This window comes from Nyctibius grandis, chromosome 3 (genome assembly GCF_013368605.1).
Source record: "Nyctibius grandis isolate bNycGra1 chromosome 3, bNycGra1.pri, whole genome shotgun sequence".
Classification (NCBI taxonomy): Eukaryota; Metazoa; Chordata; class Aves; order Nyctibiiformes; family Nyctibiidae; genus Nyctibius; species Nyctibius grandis.
In genome coordinates, this window is record NC_090660.1 from 15,640,598 (window position 1) to 15,654,700 (window position 14,103).

Sequence of the window (14,103 nt, forward strand, 5' to 3'; positions counted from 1 at the left end):
CCTTTTTGAAGACTGGAGTGACATTCGCTTTCCTCCAGTCCTCAGGCACCTCTCCCGATGCCCACGACTTAGCAAAGATGAGGGAGAGTGGCCTAGCAATGACTTCTGCCAGCTCTCTCAGCACCCGCGGGTGCATCCCATCAGGGCCCATGGATTTATGGACATACAGATTTCTTAATTGGTCCCTGACCCAGCCCTCATCAACCAAGACAGATTCCTCCTCTATCCTGACTTCTTCTGGGGCCTCAGGGGTCCGGGGCTCCTCAGGACAGCCTCCAGCAGTATAGACAGAGGCAAAGAAGGCATTCAGTAACTCCGTCTTCTTTTTATCCTCTGTCTCCAGGGCCCCCACCTCATTCATCAGTGGGCCTACATTGCCTCTAGTGTTGGCTTTACCTGCAATGTATTTGAAGAAGCCCTTTCTGTTGTCCTTGACCTCTCTTGCAAGGTTTAATTCCAAGGAGGCCTTAGCTTTCCTAGTTGCCTCCCTACATCCTCTGACAACAGACTTATATTCCTCCCAAGTGGCCAGCCCCTCCTTCCACGATCTGTACACCCTCTTCTTCCACTTGAGTTTGCCCAGCAGTTCCCTGTTTAACTATGCAGGTCTCCTGCTACCCTTCCTTGACTTCCTACCTGCTGGGATGCTCTGATCTTGAGCTCGGAAGAAGCAGTCCTTGAATGCTAACCAACTATCTTGGGCCCCCTTACCTTCTAGTACCCTGTCCCATGGGATTTCCCCTAGCAATTGCTTGAAAAGGCCAAAGTTGGCCCTCCTGAAGTCCAGGGTTGTGATTCTGCTAGCTATTCTGTTCCTGCCACATGAGATCCTGAACTCTACCATCTCATGGTTACTACAACCGAGGCTGCCCTCAACCTTCACCTCTTCAACCAGACCCTCCTTGTTAGTGAGGATAAGATCCAGCAATGCTCCTCTCCTAGTTGGCTCATCCACCATTTGCATCAGAAAGTTATCATCAATGCACTGGAGGAACCTCCTGGACTGAGGATGGCTGGCTGAGTAGGCCTCCCAGCAAATATCAGGGTAGTTGAAATCCCCCACAACAACCAGGCCCTGTAATTGCGAGACTGCTCTCAGCTGCCTGTAGAAGGCCTCATCACCCTCCTCATCCTGATCTGGTGGCCTGTAATAGACACCCACAACAGTATCACCCCTGCCAGCCTGCCCCTTAATTCGCACCCACAAACTCTCAACTCGCTCCTGATCCACCCCTGGACAGAACTCAATACATTCCAGCTGCTCACTCACATAAAGAGCAACTCCACCACCTCTCCTTAGCGGCCTGTCTTTCCTGAACAGGACACAGCCGTCCATGACCACATTCCAGTCATGTGAGGCGTCCCACCAAGTCTCTGTAATTGCCACTAGATCATAGCCCCCCGACCGAACACGGATTTCTAACTCCTCCTGTTTATTCCCCATGCTGCGTGCATTGGTGTACAGGCATTTCAGGGAGCGAGCTGGGCACACCGATTTCACCCCAGGGGGATGGGAGGCCTCCTGGTCTACCTCAACACTAGAGCGTTGCCCCAGTGGTGCAAGCCCAGCTACTACCCCATCCCCCTTCGAATCTAGTTTAAAGCTCTCCGAATGAGCCCTGCTAATTCCTGTCCCAGAACCCTTTTGCCCTTACGACATAAACCTTTCCCATGTATCACTGTCACGCCTGGTGTCTTATAAAACCAGCCATTATCAAAGAACCCAAAGCCCTGCCTGTAGCACCAGTCTCGTAGCCAGGCATTAATAGAGAGAATCCTACTATTCCATCCCACATCATCACCTGAAAATGGAAGGAGGGAGGAGAAAACAACTTGTGCCCCAGACTCTTTCACCAACCGTCCTAGGGCCTTGTAGTCTTTCTTCATCCCCCTCAGACTACGGGATGCAGCTTCTTCCCCACCTGTCTGGAAGATCAGCAGGGGGTAGTAGTCTGTGGCCTTCACCAGGTTGGGGAGTTTCCTGGTGATATCCCTGATTCGGGCTCCAGGCAGACTGCAGACCTCCCTGTGATGGGGGTCAGCTCTGCATATTGGGCCCTCAGATCCCTTTAGGAAGGAGTCTCCAACCACTAAAACTCTTCTCTTCTTCCTTGTGGAGGAGGTAGCTGTACGCCTGTCAGGTTTTTCTGACTGTGGTGGGACCTCTGATATAGGTTGCCTCTCCACCACATCCCCATTGGACCGGCTGTATTCCACTAGGGCTTCATATCTATTGCTCAGAGGCACCTGAGGAGGCAAGGTAGGCAAGGAGGGCACTCGCCTTTTGCCACGGCCATAGACTTGTCTCCACTCACTCCTCTCCTCTAGGTTATTGTTTTCCACCTGAGAGGGGCAGAGTACAGGGGTCCCTCAATCCTGGGAGCTCTCCGGCAGGTGCTCCCATTTTTGTTGCAGGGAAGGCAGAGCCTGGCTCCACCAGTCTATCTCCATTTCAGCCTCCCAAATGCTCCTAAGCCTTTCTACTTTGGCTTGAAGCCTTTCAACCTGGCTTTGCAGCTGTGCCGCTCGGCCGAGCAGATCATCTACCTGCTCACAGCGCACACAGCCCCCTGACACCACAGAGATGCTGTAGCATTCCCTGCAGCCTGCAACCTGCACCATCGCCTCCTTCCGTGGGAGCTCTGTCTGGGTTCCCACATCCATTTTGGTCTTCTTCCGCCGGGTGGAGACCATTGTTCTTTCACTGAGCTGGGAAATACCTGTTGGTGACACCCCTGGTTCACAGCTCCTTGGCGCCTTCCTCGCCTTGTGCACTGGCAGGGAGTCAGCGCCCTCCCCAACGAGCTGCAAACGGCTGCAGCCTCTCCTGCCCTGGGACACACCCAGTCACTGCTGAGTCTCCCTCTCCCCTCTGGCCAGGGACTAGTCCCTGCCCTCCAGGAGGCTTTTTATCACCTGATCAACAGGGCGTGGTGCTACACCCCCTCCTCTCCTGATTCGTTGCCGGGAACCTCCGGGTCTGGGGTGGGGTGGGAAGCAGCTCGGGGCTCATGCTCGGGGAGGGCTCGGGGGGGCCCAGAGTGCGAAAACCGCCCGGTTAAGCCCGATGTCGCCCTCGCCCCTGCACTAACCTCAAGTCGCTGCCGCCGCTGTCGCTGCTGCCGCCGCTGTCGCTGCTGCCGCCACTGTCCAAATGGGGTACTGCCAGGGACTGTGCTGGTACAACAGGGAGGTATAGTTATTTTCTTACGTTTTTTAGGAAAACTGAAGTTCTGTCTACTGAGTCATCAACACCGCCATGTTATCACCATGATTAATAAAACTGTATTTCCCCAAGTGAACCAAATGCATTGATCTCTAGAGAATAACTTTGGTGCTGATAAGACTTTCTTAGGCTTCTGGTTTTTGGTCTAAGAGGTGATGCGCTTGTTATAATAAGTCTTTGCAGGAGCCTTGTGAACAGCAGCGTTGCTTTACCAAACAGACCTGTGCATTAGTTCTTGCTGCACAAAGAAATAAAATTACTCTGGCTGCTAAGCTGGTGTTAACCTACTGCTAACCTACTGCCATGGTGCGTGTTAGCAGGTGATGGCAATGTGGGACTCAACAGAGTGAGCCTGTGAACTTATGTGGGGAGAGTACAGACTGCTTTGCATGCAGTAGTTGCTGCAAGTTAGTCAACTTGTTTGTAAGGTGTAAAAGTTGCTGTCATGAAAAGTGTGGGGTTTGGGGTTTAACTCGAAGGAACAACTCAATTATTTAACTGTTTCCTTCTTTTGTAGTTGCTAGATGTTAGAAAATATACCAGTTACTGAAATTTGAACAGACAAAAATTGTTAGAGGCAGTCTCTGCTTCTCCATCTTCTGAATGAAGACTGAATTTCATCTGCCCATGTTCTGAATTGTTTTAGTTTTAACTAATGGAAGAGGATCTTGAAAGAGGTGCATACAAATGAGGGGAAGTGGAAGTTTTTACATGGGATGGTTGTGGAAGCAGATGCAGGCTTTTTCAAGATGACAGAAATTGCAAAGGAAGATGTTCATGTGTCAGATATGGTTACTCCACATTTCCCAGTATAAGAGAAGAAACTTGAAAGGACAGGACTAGAAATTAAGAGCTGAAGTAATTTGACTTTATTAGTGTTAAAACTGTCAAGCTGAGGTTTCTTTAGTATGACATCATCACTGCCTGCTATACAACTCCTATTTGTAAGAAAGTCTGTCTGTACAACTTCCAGGGATACTGCTTTCCACCTAAAAGTCTGACAAGATATTGTAACAGACATCATATTCATTTGATACACACTCATGAGAAACAAAATAATTCTGCAGAGGAAAAAAAAATTTAAAAAAAGAAGAAATGACCTGAAAAGAGTATATGACAAGAAATAGTGTGTATAGTCAAATAATCTGAAGTTCTTTGGGAGAAGCCTGTAACAGGATGACATAAAAAAAGAGGGGGTTGCTTTGCTTCTACAGCCAGAAGAACCTTTGCCCAGAATTTCCGTATTAATTAACTATCCACCCCCCACATACCACTTATTTTTTTTCCTCCAGCAGCAAAGGAGGAATGATTGCTCCAAACATGCCACAGGCTGCTCATTTTGCTTTAGCACTGTCAGGTGCCTCTTCTTTTCCCAGTTCAGATCTAGGTAGCTTGTAGGGAGAGAGTGGAGGACAGAGAGGTATGGTGGAAATTTGACATTAGCCTTGTCCACCTCCAGCTATCCAGGGAAGGCTCTAATATTGCTCTGTGTGTGCTCCGGCTACGTGAAAATTTATGAATCCTTAATGTTACATTATTGTGTAGGTAAATATCTGTTTGGATTCAATAGTATATAACCAAAGGCATGATGAACAGTGGTTTGGGCAACTTGCAGGTTAAAATTTGTGATGATTTCTGTGTTAATAGCATAGACAGTAGTTTCTTCTCGCCCAGCAAAATAAAGTGAAGTACAACTTTAAATTTGTTGGATGCAGAAAATACTGCAAGTGAACATGGAAAACAGTAACATTATTTTCCTAGTTACAGAGAAAGCTATGAAATACTGGCACTGTTAATGCTTTGCTTGTTGTCATTATTTGGGTATCAACCTTTCTTTTTTTAGTCTTCTTTTTAGAGAGTCTAATATGAAATCTTGGGGAGAAAAATAAGAGATGTTGATGTTTGTTGAATATCTTTTTCCAGATGGTCCAGTTATTTTTCTTACAGTTACAATTTGAATACTGGTTTCTATTCCCCTCGCATGCCTCATTTCCTAACAGTTGCTGCAATTGCCCACAGTGGCAACCTTTCCCACTAGCTCTGCTCCTGCAACCCTTGATGTAGCTGAACTACTGATCGAAGGTTGCTATTCCTTCTCCAGATTCCTTTCTTTCTCCTCTGTGGAAAAGAATCAGGATAATTTTGCGGGAGAATCAAAATGGGAGAAGCGCTACTGAAAGAGGGGGACTGAAGCCTGAGACTCTGCTTGGAGCAGGAATGCTCTGTGGCCAGATGCCAGCAGGCAAGGACTACCCCAGTCACCCCGCTGGGGAGGGCTCGTGGTTCCTCCACTGTGGCTGTGTGTGTCCCAACAGCAGGAGGACAGGGAGCGAGGAGGTCTCATTTGGTTGCTGTCCTGCTTGACTTTGCAGCAGCCTCGCAGAGTGGCAGTTGCTGGTGCCGGAGCAGACCAGGTGAAGTGCTCGGGATAAGTTTTGGACTCCTGAACCTCGTGGAACAGTTAAGGCTCTGGCTGGCACCTCAGAAACAGCAATAGGCTGGGCAACATGTGCTGTCTCCTCTTTGCAGGGACTCTGGAGAGGCACGTAACCAGAAGCGTGTTTTAGGTTATAGCCAAACACTTGGCGCCTTGAGGTTTGTGGGAATTGATTGCTTTGTATCCTAACTAAAAAAAACCCAACCCATACAACTCCTTCTACAGTAGCAGCAGCAAAACAGTCTTTTATTTCATTTTTGCTTATGGCGGAAAGAACGTGAGGAGAAATATTGCCACTTTATGATGCTGCAATACCAGGTCTGTGTGAAATGGCAAAGGACGGTTAGTGTGCTGCTCACCGTTCTCATGGGGAACGTGTGGGAAAGAGCAGCGCAAAAGATCACAGCACCTTGAGATAGTGATCGTGGCAAAGAAGAGATGTCTCGTGTTATCTGAAATATTACACATAACGTGCGAAGGATGTCCACATCTTCTATTAAACATGTTCCAGGGTTCATCTGAGTGATGCTTTAATGTATTGCTTTCTTCTGTCTGACAACACTTCCCATTCTTTTTCTTCCTTCTCTTTAAAGCTAATTACAATAATGTGAAATTAGCATTTTCCAGTTTTGTCAGGAATTTTAAACCCACATGTTTCCAGCACCTTTTAATCGCTGCTTTTAATCCCAATAGGATTTTTAACTGCTTTTGTCTGTGTTTTATTTCCCCAGGATATACTAACATTTATTAAGTAAATGGAGCACGGAGTTCAGGTATATACATCCCTTTCTTTTGCCAGGCATGTCTTATCTTTCCTATGCAAAGAGATCTTTTGGCTTTTGAAAGAATGTATGTGTATAACAGAAAATATTCTTTCCGTGCCTGCCATTCAAACTCAGTAGCTGCCCCAAAAATAAATACCAGAAATTTAGATTTTATTAGTACAGAAGGGCTGTAATAGGACAGAAAACCAATAGATCTTACAAACATTTTTACGAGACAAATAAAACCTTCTATCTGCATGAAATGAAAGAGTAGTAAAATTAATTGGACACAGTTGGCATTCTTCACACTTCCTGCCTGCAACTTTTAGGCTTGCAACAGAAAATAAATTTTATTTAAGAAATAAGAGCAACGAGATGTTTCTGAAGTAGGCGGTGCTATTGAATTTCTCCAAAATTCTCATTAGATGTGGATAAAAAGGCAGAATTTTCATGTTAGATATTATTTTAAAATGATGATTCTGTAACTGAAATGTTAAGAGATTAAAGATTAAGCATTCTATCAGTCAGCATTTGAGAGAATTTTTCAAATGTAACTGGTTATGAAGTCTGTCATGTATCTTGTTCTGACGTGACAGCTGTGTCTGTAAGGTAGAATGGCGCCAGTTGGGGGTTTTGTTACTAAACTAGAGAAGGAATGTTGATACATAAACTGCTAACATTTTAAAAATAGTAAAAATACTTAACAGAGATTGCAATTTAACCCAAGAAAGCTGAAAAAACATTCTTTTCCCCTACTGAAACAAGCCAATATTATTAGACTTCTTGGCTTTTGATTCAAAACTTCGTTGAAGTAAACCTGCTTTTACAAAGCATTATAGGGTTGAGTTATGTTTGGTTCTTTGGGGTGGGGTTTGGGGTTTTGGGCGGGGGGTTTGTTTTTTATTTTTAATTGAATTACCTTTTTTCTGGTGGAAAGTTCTTCTCCCAGGATATTTTGACTAACTCTTATTTCAAGTGTCTACAGGCTGTTTTACAACCAGTCCTTTTCCAAAGTACATTTTGAAATTAGTTTTCACTTATGCTGCCCTGATTGGAGAATCAGGCTTTCAGATTTAAGTGCTTTGAGATAGAAGCACACAAACTTGAAAAGATCACAGGAACCAGACAGGCTGCATACGCGTTTTAATTCATAGACATATAAAGCTGTTAATGTTGCATAAAGAGATTTAAACCATTAATAAAAATGTTTTGTATTTCTTATTTGTTTGTCACAGACAGAACCTGTAGGGCTCTGGTTTATTCCAGAAACAGCAAAACATTAGTTTATCACTACTGCCAGTTAGTGGTCTGTGTATGATCATCTGGTATATTACTGCATAGTTTCTTTGTCACCTGGCAGCATTGAATCTAGCACTTTACATACCTCCAAAGGTTAATTATGTTGCAGCTAAAGCAAACTTCTAAAGCAGCTTTCTTGTCACTTTTAGTATCTTGCTTTTTGTTGTTATGTTTTTGAGCAGTGCAGGTACAAATACTTAACGTTTTGCATTTCCTTTAAATGTCTTAAAAAGCAGCATATTTGCTCTCCTCTAGTCTTACACAAAAACCGAGCAATGGGATTTTTTTTCCACTTACTAACAGGCGAGCACAAGCTGTTTGCATTCCAGCGATTCACCTGCACATGACTGCAGCCACCATGCAAGTCAGCCAGAAAGACTTTGAAAAGGCTCAAGAACAGCTGAAGCTTTTGAAAAACGATCCTGGGAATGAAACTAAGTTGAAGCTCTATGCTTTGTTTAAACAGGTAGGCTTGACTTATTTTATTTCATAAGGGGCATTTATAATCTGAGGGGATGGACCTGTAAAATATTTACTTACAATACATTTGAACAAACCCTATTTTATCTTAACAAGTTCTTCATTTCAAATGCTCAAATTCTTTTCGTGAAATGTCAGCACCTCAAACGTTGCCTGAGTTCTGAGGGAATCCAAGCCCATCTCGTCTTATAAATCATGCTTTGAATAGAAATCTTTATTCAAAGAAATAGAGCCAAATTACATCCATTGTGTGATGCCTTCCATATAATATAGCATATGTTGATGCAGCTCTGGAAAATTGCTTATGTCTAGGTAAAAGGGTATGCCACATGCTTCCTTTTAAATTTGTTGTATCTACAGTCAGTTAGCTGGGCCTGTGATATAACAGTGTTGATATTTGAAGGTTGATTTCTGGTTCTTTCGTTCTTTCTTTCTTTCTTTCTTTTTCTCTTTTTGTGTGGGAAGTATTTGTGGATCAAGATTGGCTGCAGGGTCAGTACAGGCTGTGGCTTGTTATGTCCTTTAAATAAAAACTTAAAGACAGCTGACTGTTCCAGGTAGTTTTACTAATTAATAATAATAAGCTCATAAATGTATTCTTTCTTCCCGCTTCCCACTCGAAATATTTCTCTCTGATAGCATACTTACTTTTTACAGAAAAACTGGTCTTACAATACTTCAGGATAGCTCAGACTTTTGCAGTTCAGCTGGTCTGATGCGCTATAGTCAACTTTGAAGTAAGATCCAACTTAATAGATTTTTATGCAATGGTTTCTTTGTTCACACAGCTTACAAGTATTTAACTTTCTTTTCAAATATAAAACTTCCACAATTTTTGATGTAGGAGAACTTACATGGGTGTTTTGGAAACTAATGTCTCATGTTGGTTATGTGCTTCTGAAAGCCCAGCACCAGGTATTAAGAAAGAGCAGACACTGAAAACTTCATGTTATGTGAACTGTCTGAATATTGCCCAACCACTAGGTATTGTTTCTGTCTCAGAGCTGAATTCTGTATCCTGATCAGATAAATATTCCTAACAGTCATCATCTGCTTCTACCAAGGCGTCTGAACTTTAATCAAAGGTTTAAATGAGTTTTGTTTCACTCTCTTTTCAGGCTACTGAAGGTCCCTGCAATTCTCCAAAACCAGGTATGCTGGACTTTGTCAAGAAAGCCAAGTGGGATGCATGGAATTCTCTTGGCAATTTGTCTCAGGTGATAATACCTAGAATTTTACTTAGATACTTTGTAGATTACTCTACCTGGAAGTGCCTGGTCTGTAAGTGAACAGCTGATGTCTAAACATATTATGTGCTAGTTGAGCAACTCTGCTTCAGACACCAAAATGTTTCATGCTGTATTCTACAGTCATTTCACTGCTTCAAAGTTTGAAGTTTTTTTTACTGTGTAAGCCTAGTTCTACATTATTGCTACCAGCTTGTATCAGCGTAAGAGATCTTATGTATATGTTGACTTTCAATAAAAATAGGTTTTCGTGCTATGTTCTATTCTGCTCTTCCCTTTAAGAAACATGGGTTGAGCTTCTCAGTTCTTACAACAAAGAGCAAATTTACGCATCGAGCATATTGAGGACATTTTAAAAAGTCAGTGTCTTACGCCACTGACTAAAATACTAGAAAAAAGTGGTATATTGAGAGCCTCTCTTCATTCTTTCTCAGGATATCCTGACATCTTTAATACCTTTTGTGACCTTTAGAGAAGTCTTTACTTCAAGTGAAGCAAGCAGGCAGAATATAGATGCAAAGACACATGTGTTCTTTTTTCACGCAGACTGTCATAAGTCTGGCATCACACTTAGCTACCGCAGTTTCTTCAGCTACTATTAAGTGAAGGAAACATAAGCTTTACAAACCGGCTGTGTCACTACTGCATTAGGCCTGCTGTTCAGGAATAGTTTCTGAGGTCAGTCAAAGATATTACTTAGTAGAGAGGTTATTTTCTTTTTTCTTTTAAAAGAAATGTGCTTGTATAATTTCATGAGCATAACATTTTTGTGCTGCCTTTGGGTTTTTGAGATGTGTTTTGTTTTTTTGTTTGAGTTGGGCTTTTTGAGATGGCACTGCAGCTTTTAGGAAAAGCCAAGAAACACTTAAGGAAAAGAATCTGCTCTTGAAGTTATTGTAGAGAGAGAATAGACAATTTCATGTGCTAGAGATTACGGATTATAGAATTGTTCAAAGTATGTTATCTTTTCAAGAAAATAGGTTGCAACAACCAAGAACTTACAATTCTTTTAAATCGCTGCGTACTGTAGAAAAAGGGAGGCAGGATTCTTTAGGCTTTTGCATGTCATGTTTGTACTAAATGAAAACTAGTGTCTTCAAACAATTATAAAATACCATGGACCCATTTCAGAACTCTTATTTTCAGCATCACATGTTCTAAAATAAAAACTTTTATTTCTTTGGAGAAATGTCCAACCAGAAAGCAGAAACAAAGGATCCATAGAAATGTGTAAATGCTGGGATGATGACAAAGGTCTCTCTGGTTAATCTTAGGCATGGATGGGGGCACTTCTCCAACAAAATTAATGTCATCATCCCAGCATCTACGCACTTTTTTTTTTTGCTGATTGCTGCTGATTTCCAGCTGACTTTAAGCATGATCTGCAGTGTTTAAGTATAGCATATTCGCCTTCTCACCCTAATTAGAATGCTTTCTAATTGAGATTTTTTTTTTCTTTTGTCCTGAAGCACAGTCCCCTTTGTTTTTTCCCCTGCAGATACCCATTTTATGAATACCATAACAAACTGATATGGATTTCAGCATTTGATAATCTTGTGTGATTTTTTTTTTTTTTTCGTTACAGGATAATGCCAGACAGAAATATACTGAACTTGTCTCAAGTCTAGTCTCCGCCAAGTCTGCTGACCAGAAGAAAGATGCTTCTCCAGAAGAGAGCAGACATGATGGCTATGAAACAATACTAGTTACCACTAAAAACAATATCACAAAGATAATGTTTAACCGACCTGATAAGAAGAATGCCATCAACAATAAGGTAAATAAATTAATATGGGAGAATTAATGATTTTGTCTTTCCTGGGTAAGCTACTTATGTTTTTAAAGAATCGTTACTACAGGTTTAGTAGAACTAGCTGAAGCATGGTGGGCTGAATTTTATGAGGGCTTAGTATCTTTACTCCAATGACAACCTAAGGAATAAATATCCAGTACAAAATAAAACCATTCAGTTAAAATTTTATGGATTGGGCTTTTCTGTGTCTTTTGGATTTTTTTCAAACTTACTGTAGGATTACGGTCTGCACTGAACTAAAATGACAAGCTCCAGGAAGACTAACCTGTTTTGTGGAGACTAGATTTGACTGTAGCCTTATGTATGACAAAGCACGTGTGCAGCCTACTTTGGCTCAGCGCTGTTCAGTGTATGTCTAGATAGCCTTCTGCTTCTCATGGCTATCTTCATGAGGAAGTCCATCCTGTTGGAAACGTGATCGTCCTGTTTCACAACTGTGAAGACAGCAGAACAGGGACTTCACCCCACTGCTTCTAATTCTTTGATATATTATTTTGTCCACTTAAACTACTTCCCAGGTTTTAAAATTAGCTGTTTCCAGTTAATGTCTGTTTTCCAGAGGACCTTATTCTGGCCTTCAGATTTGCATCAGAAGTCTTGAGTATTGCAAGCATGTGTCTTTATGGTCAGAAATAGCTCACATGTAACACTTAACACTTTTTTTCATACTTAAAAGGACCGTAGTTAATCTGTCTCTCAAGTTCCTTGTTGTCAGTGTGAATCTCCTTTTTATGGTCTTTTGCAGCATCACATTTGTACTTTGTTGATTCTCCTCTTATGCAGATGTACAGAGAAATTATCAAAGCACTTGAAGAAGCTGGAAAAGATGATTCAACCATAGCAGTTATTACTGGTACCACACTTCATATGCCTCTCTTAGATTTGTTCTATATTATGCCAAAGTACAGTACTGATATAAACTATCTACCTGTATTTAGACTAAGATAGAATTGTGTAAGTGAGGAAATTCTTTCCTCAAGTATAGACCAAAGATTTTTCCAAAGTGTTTTGGCAAAATTATTTCAAGGTGATGTTTCAAATACTTTAGCAAGCTTGCTTTTACATGAGAACATCTTTCTGAGATGAGAAGGTAGACATGAAATACTGCTAAGGGCTTTATTACTTTTGAGTAGCTCATATATCTGCTCCACAGCATCTTCACTACTGCTTTTGAAGTTCATTGGTATGGGTTTAGTCAGTTTTCTCTGTGTGATACATTGGAACATACTGAAAACAAGCCCCTCAAATCCTGCGCTGACATGGCCAGTAGAAAGTTTACACACATATTTACCCATGATCATCAGAAAAAACCTGATACTTTATGTTGGGTTTTTTTTTTTCTGTGGCTGCCATGGGAAAGGATTGGCCAGGAAAGCTGCAACCTGGCCCAGCTGTATACATCCCAGTCACCAGATGTGTGTAGCTGGATGACTGCAGCAAAAATGTGAAAAGGCAGCCCAAACTCATGCTGCCTGTGAAGTCTAGCTGCTCTGGGGTCATGTCATTTGGATTCTGTAGAGGACCCTTTGGTCCGTCTCTGATGCTGACTGAATGACACAGTGGCAAGGGCAGGTGGGAGGGACAGAATGGCTGAGGGCTGGCGCTGCCTGTCTGGCCCATCCTTATTGCAGATAGGTCTGTGTTTAGGAAACTAGCTAAAGGTAAGCTTTCGCTGGCAGCTAAGTGCTGTGGACACAAGGTGAATTTGTGCTTAAGCCCATTTACTTGTTACTTCTGAGGTAGTTGCATATGTATTCTTCTCCACTGTCGTCTCTACCAACAGCTTGTATTCCCAGGATGCTGAATTTCCTTTCAGTAGCAATGAGTAGGCACAACAACCCTTACAAAATGAGAAGGGTAGTTCGCAGAATCACAGAATCAAACAGGTTGGAAGAGACCTCTGGGATCATCAAGTCCAACCATTGCCCTGACACCACCATGTCAACTAGACCATGGCACTAAGTGCCGTGTCCAGTCTTTTTTTAAACACATCCAGAGATGGTGACTCCACCACCTCCCTGGGCAGCCCGTTCCAATGTCTAATGACCCTTTCTGAAAAGAAATGCTTCCTAATGTCCAACGTGAACCTCCCCTGGCGAAGCTTGAGGCTATGTCCTCTTGTCCTATTGCTAGTTGCCTGGGAGAAGAGGCTGACTCCCACTCCGCTACAACCTCCCTTCAGGTAGTTGTAGACTGCAATAAGGTCACCTCTGAGCCTCCTCTTCTCCAGGCTAAACAACCCCAGCTCTCTCAGCCGTTCCTCGTAGGTCATACCCTCCAGACCCTTCACCAGCTTGATCGCCCTCCTCTGGACTCGCTCCAACACCTCAACATCTTTCTTGAAGTGCGGGGCCCAGAACTGGACACAGGATTCAAGGTGTGGCCTCACCAGTGCCGAGTACAGAGTTCACACAACTGGAATGTCTTAACGTGTACAGCTAGGAGTAAACAGGAAACACCCCTGCACAAACCTTTCTGTTCCATTTTACATAGTTAGTAAGAGCACTGCAGTGTAAAGTAATGGATTTGCTAACCAGTGAAAGGTCCCATCCCGTGAATGTCCTCATGGAGCATAGGATTATTTAGACAATTAAATCAGGCAGTCTAGCTTTTAAATATTCCTTGTTTTTTGATGGTGCCTCAAACTGACTTATACATTCACTAACAGGTTATCTGCTGCTTATTGAAGAGTACTTGTTTCAGTGTAGTGATTTCAATGCAGTGCTGTCAGTCTCATCCTTAGAATGCTATGCCTTTTCCTTAATTGGTCATAAAAACCGTGAAACTCCTACCACGTATTAAATAGGCTGTTCTGTCTACTTTTGATTCCTTCATCA

General features: G+C 42.6%; 1 protein-coding gene across 2 annotated transcripts in view; it reads left to right on the forward strand.

Moving 5' to 3' along the window:
* Positions 1–14,103, forward strand: part of ECI2 (enoyl-CoA delta isomerase 2) — a 36,219-nt gene that overhangs the window by 13,144 nt on the left and 8,972 nt on the right. For both annotated transcript variants that reach the window (XM_068396602.1, XM_068396603.1), the window contains 4 exons: positions 8,030–8,192; positions 9,325–9,423; positions 11,039–11,230; positions 12,050–12,119. In XM_068396602.1, the coding sequence (XP_068252703.1) occupies positions 8,030–8,192; positions 9,325–9,423; positions 11,039–11,230; positions 12,050–12,119 (524 nt within the window). The remainder of the gene's footprint in view (positions 1–8,029; positions 8,193–9,324; positions 9,424–11,038; positions 11,231–12,049; positions 12,120–14,103) is intronic.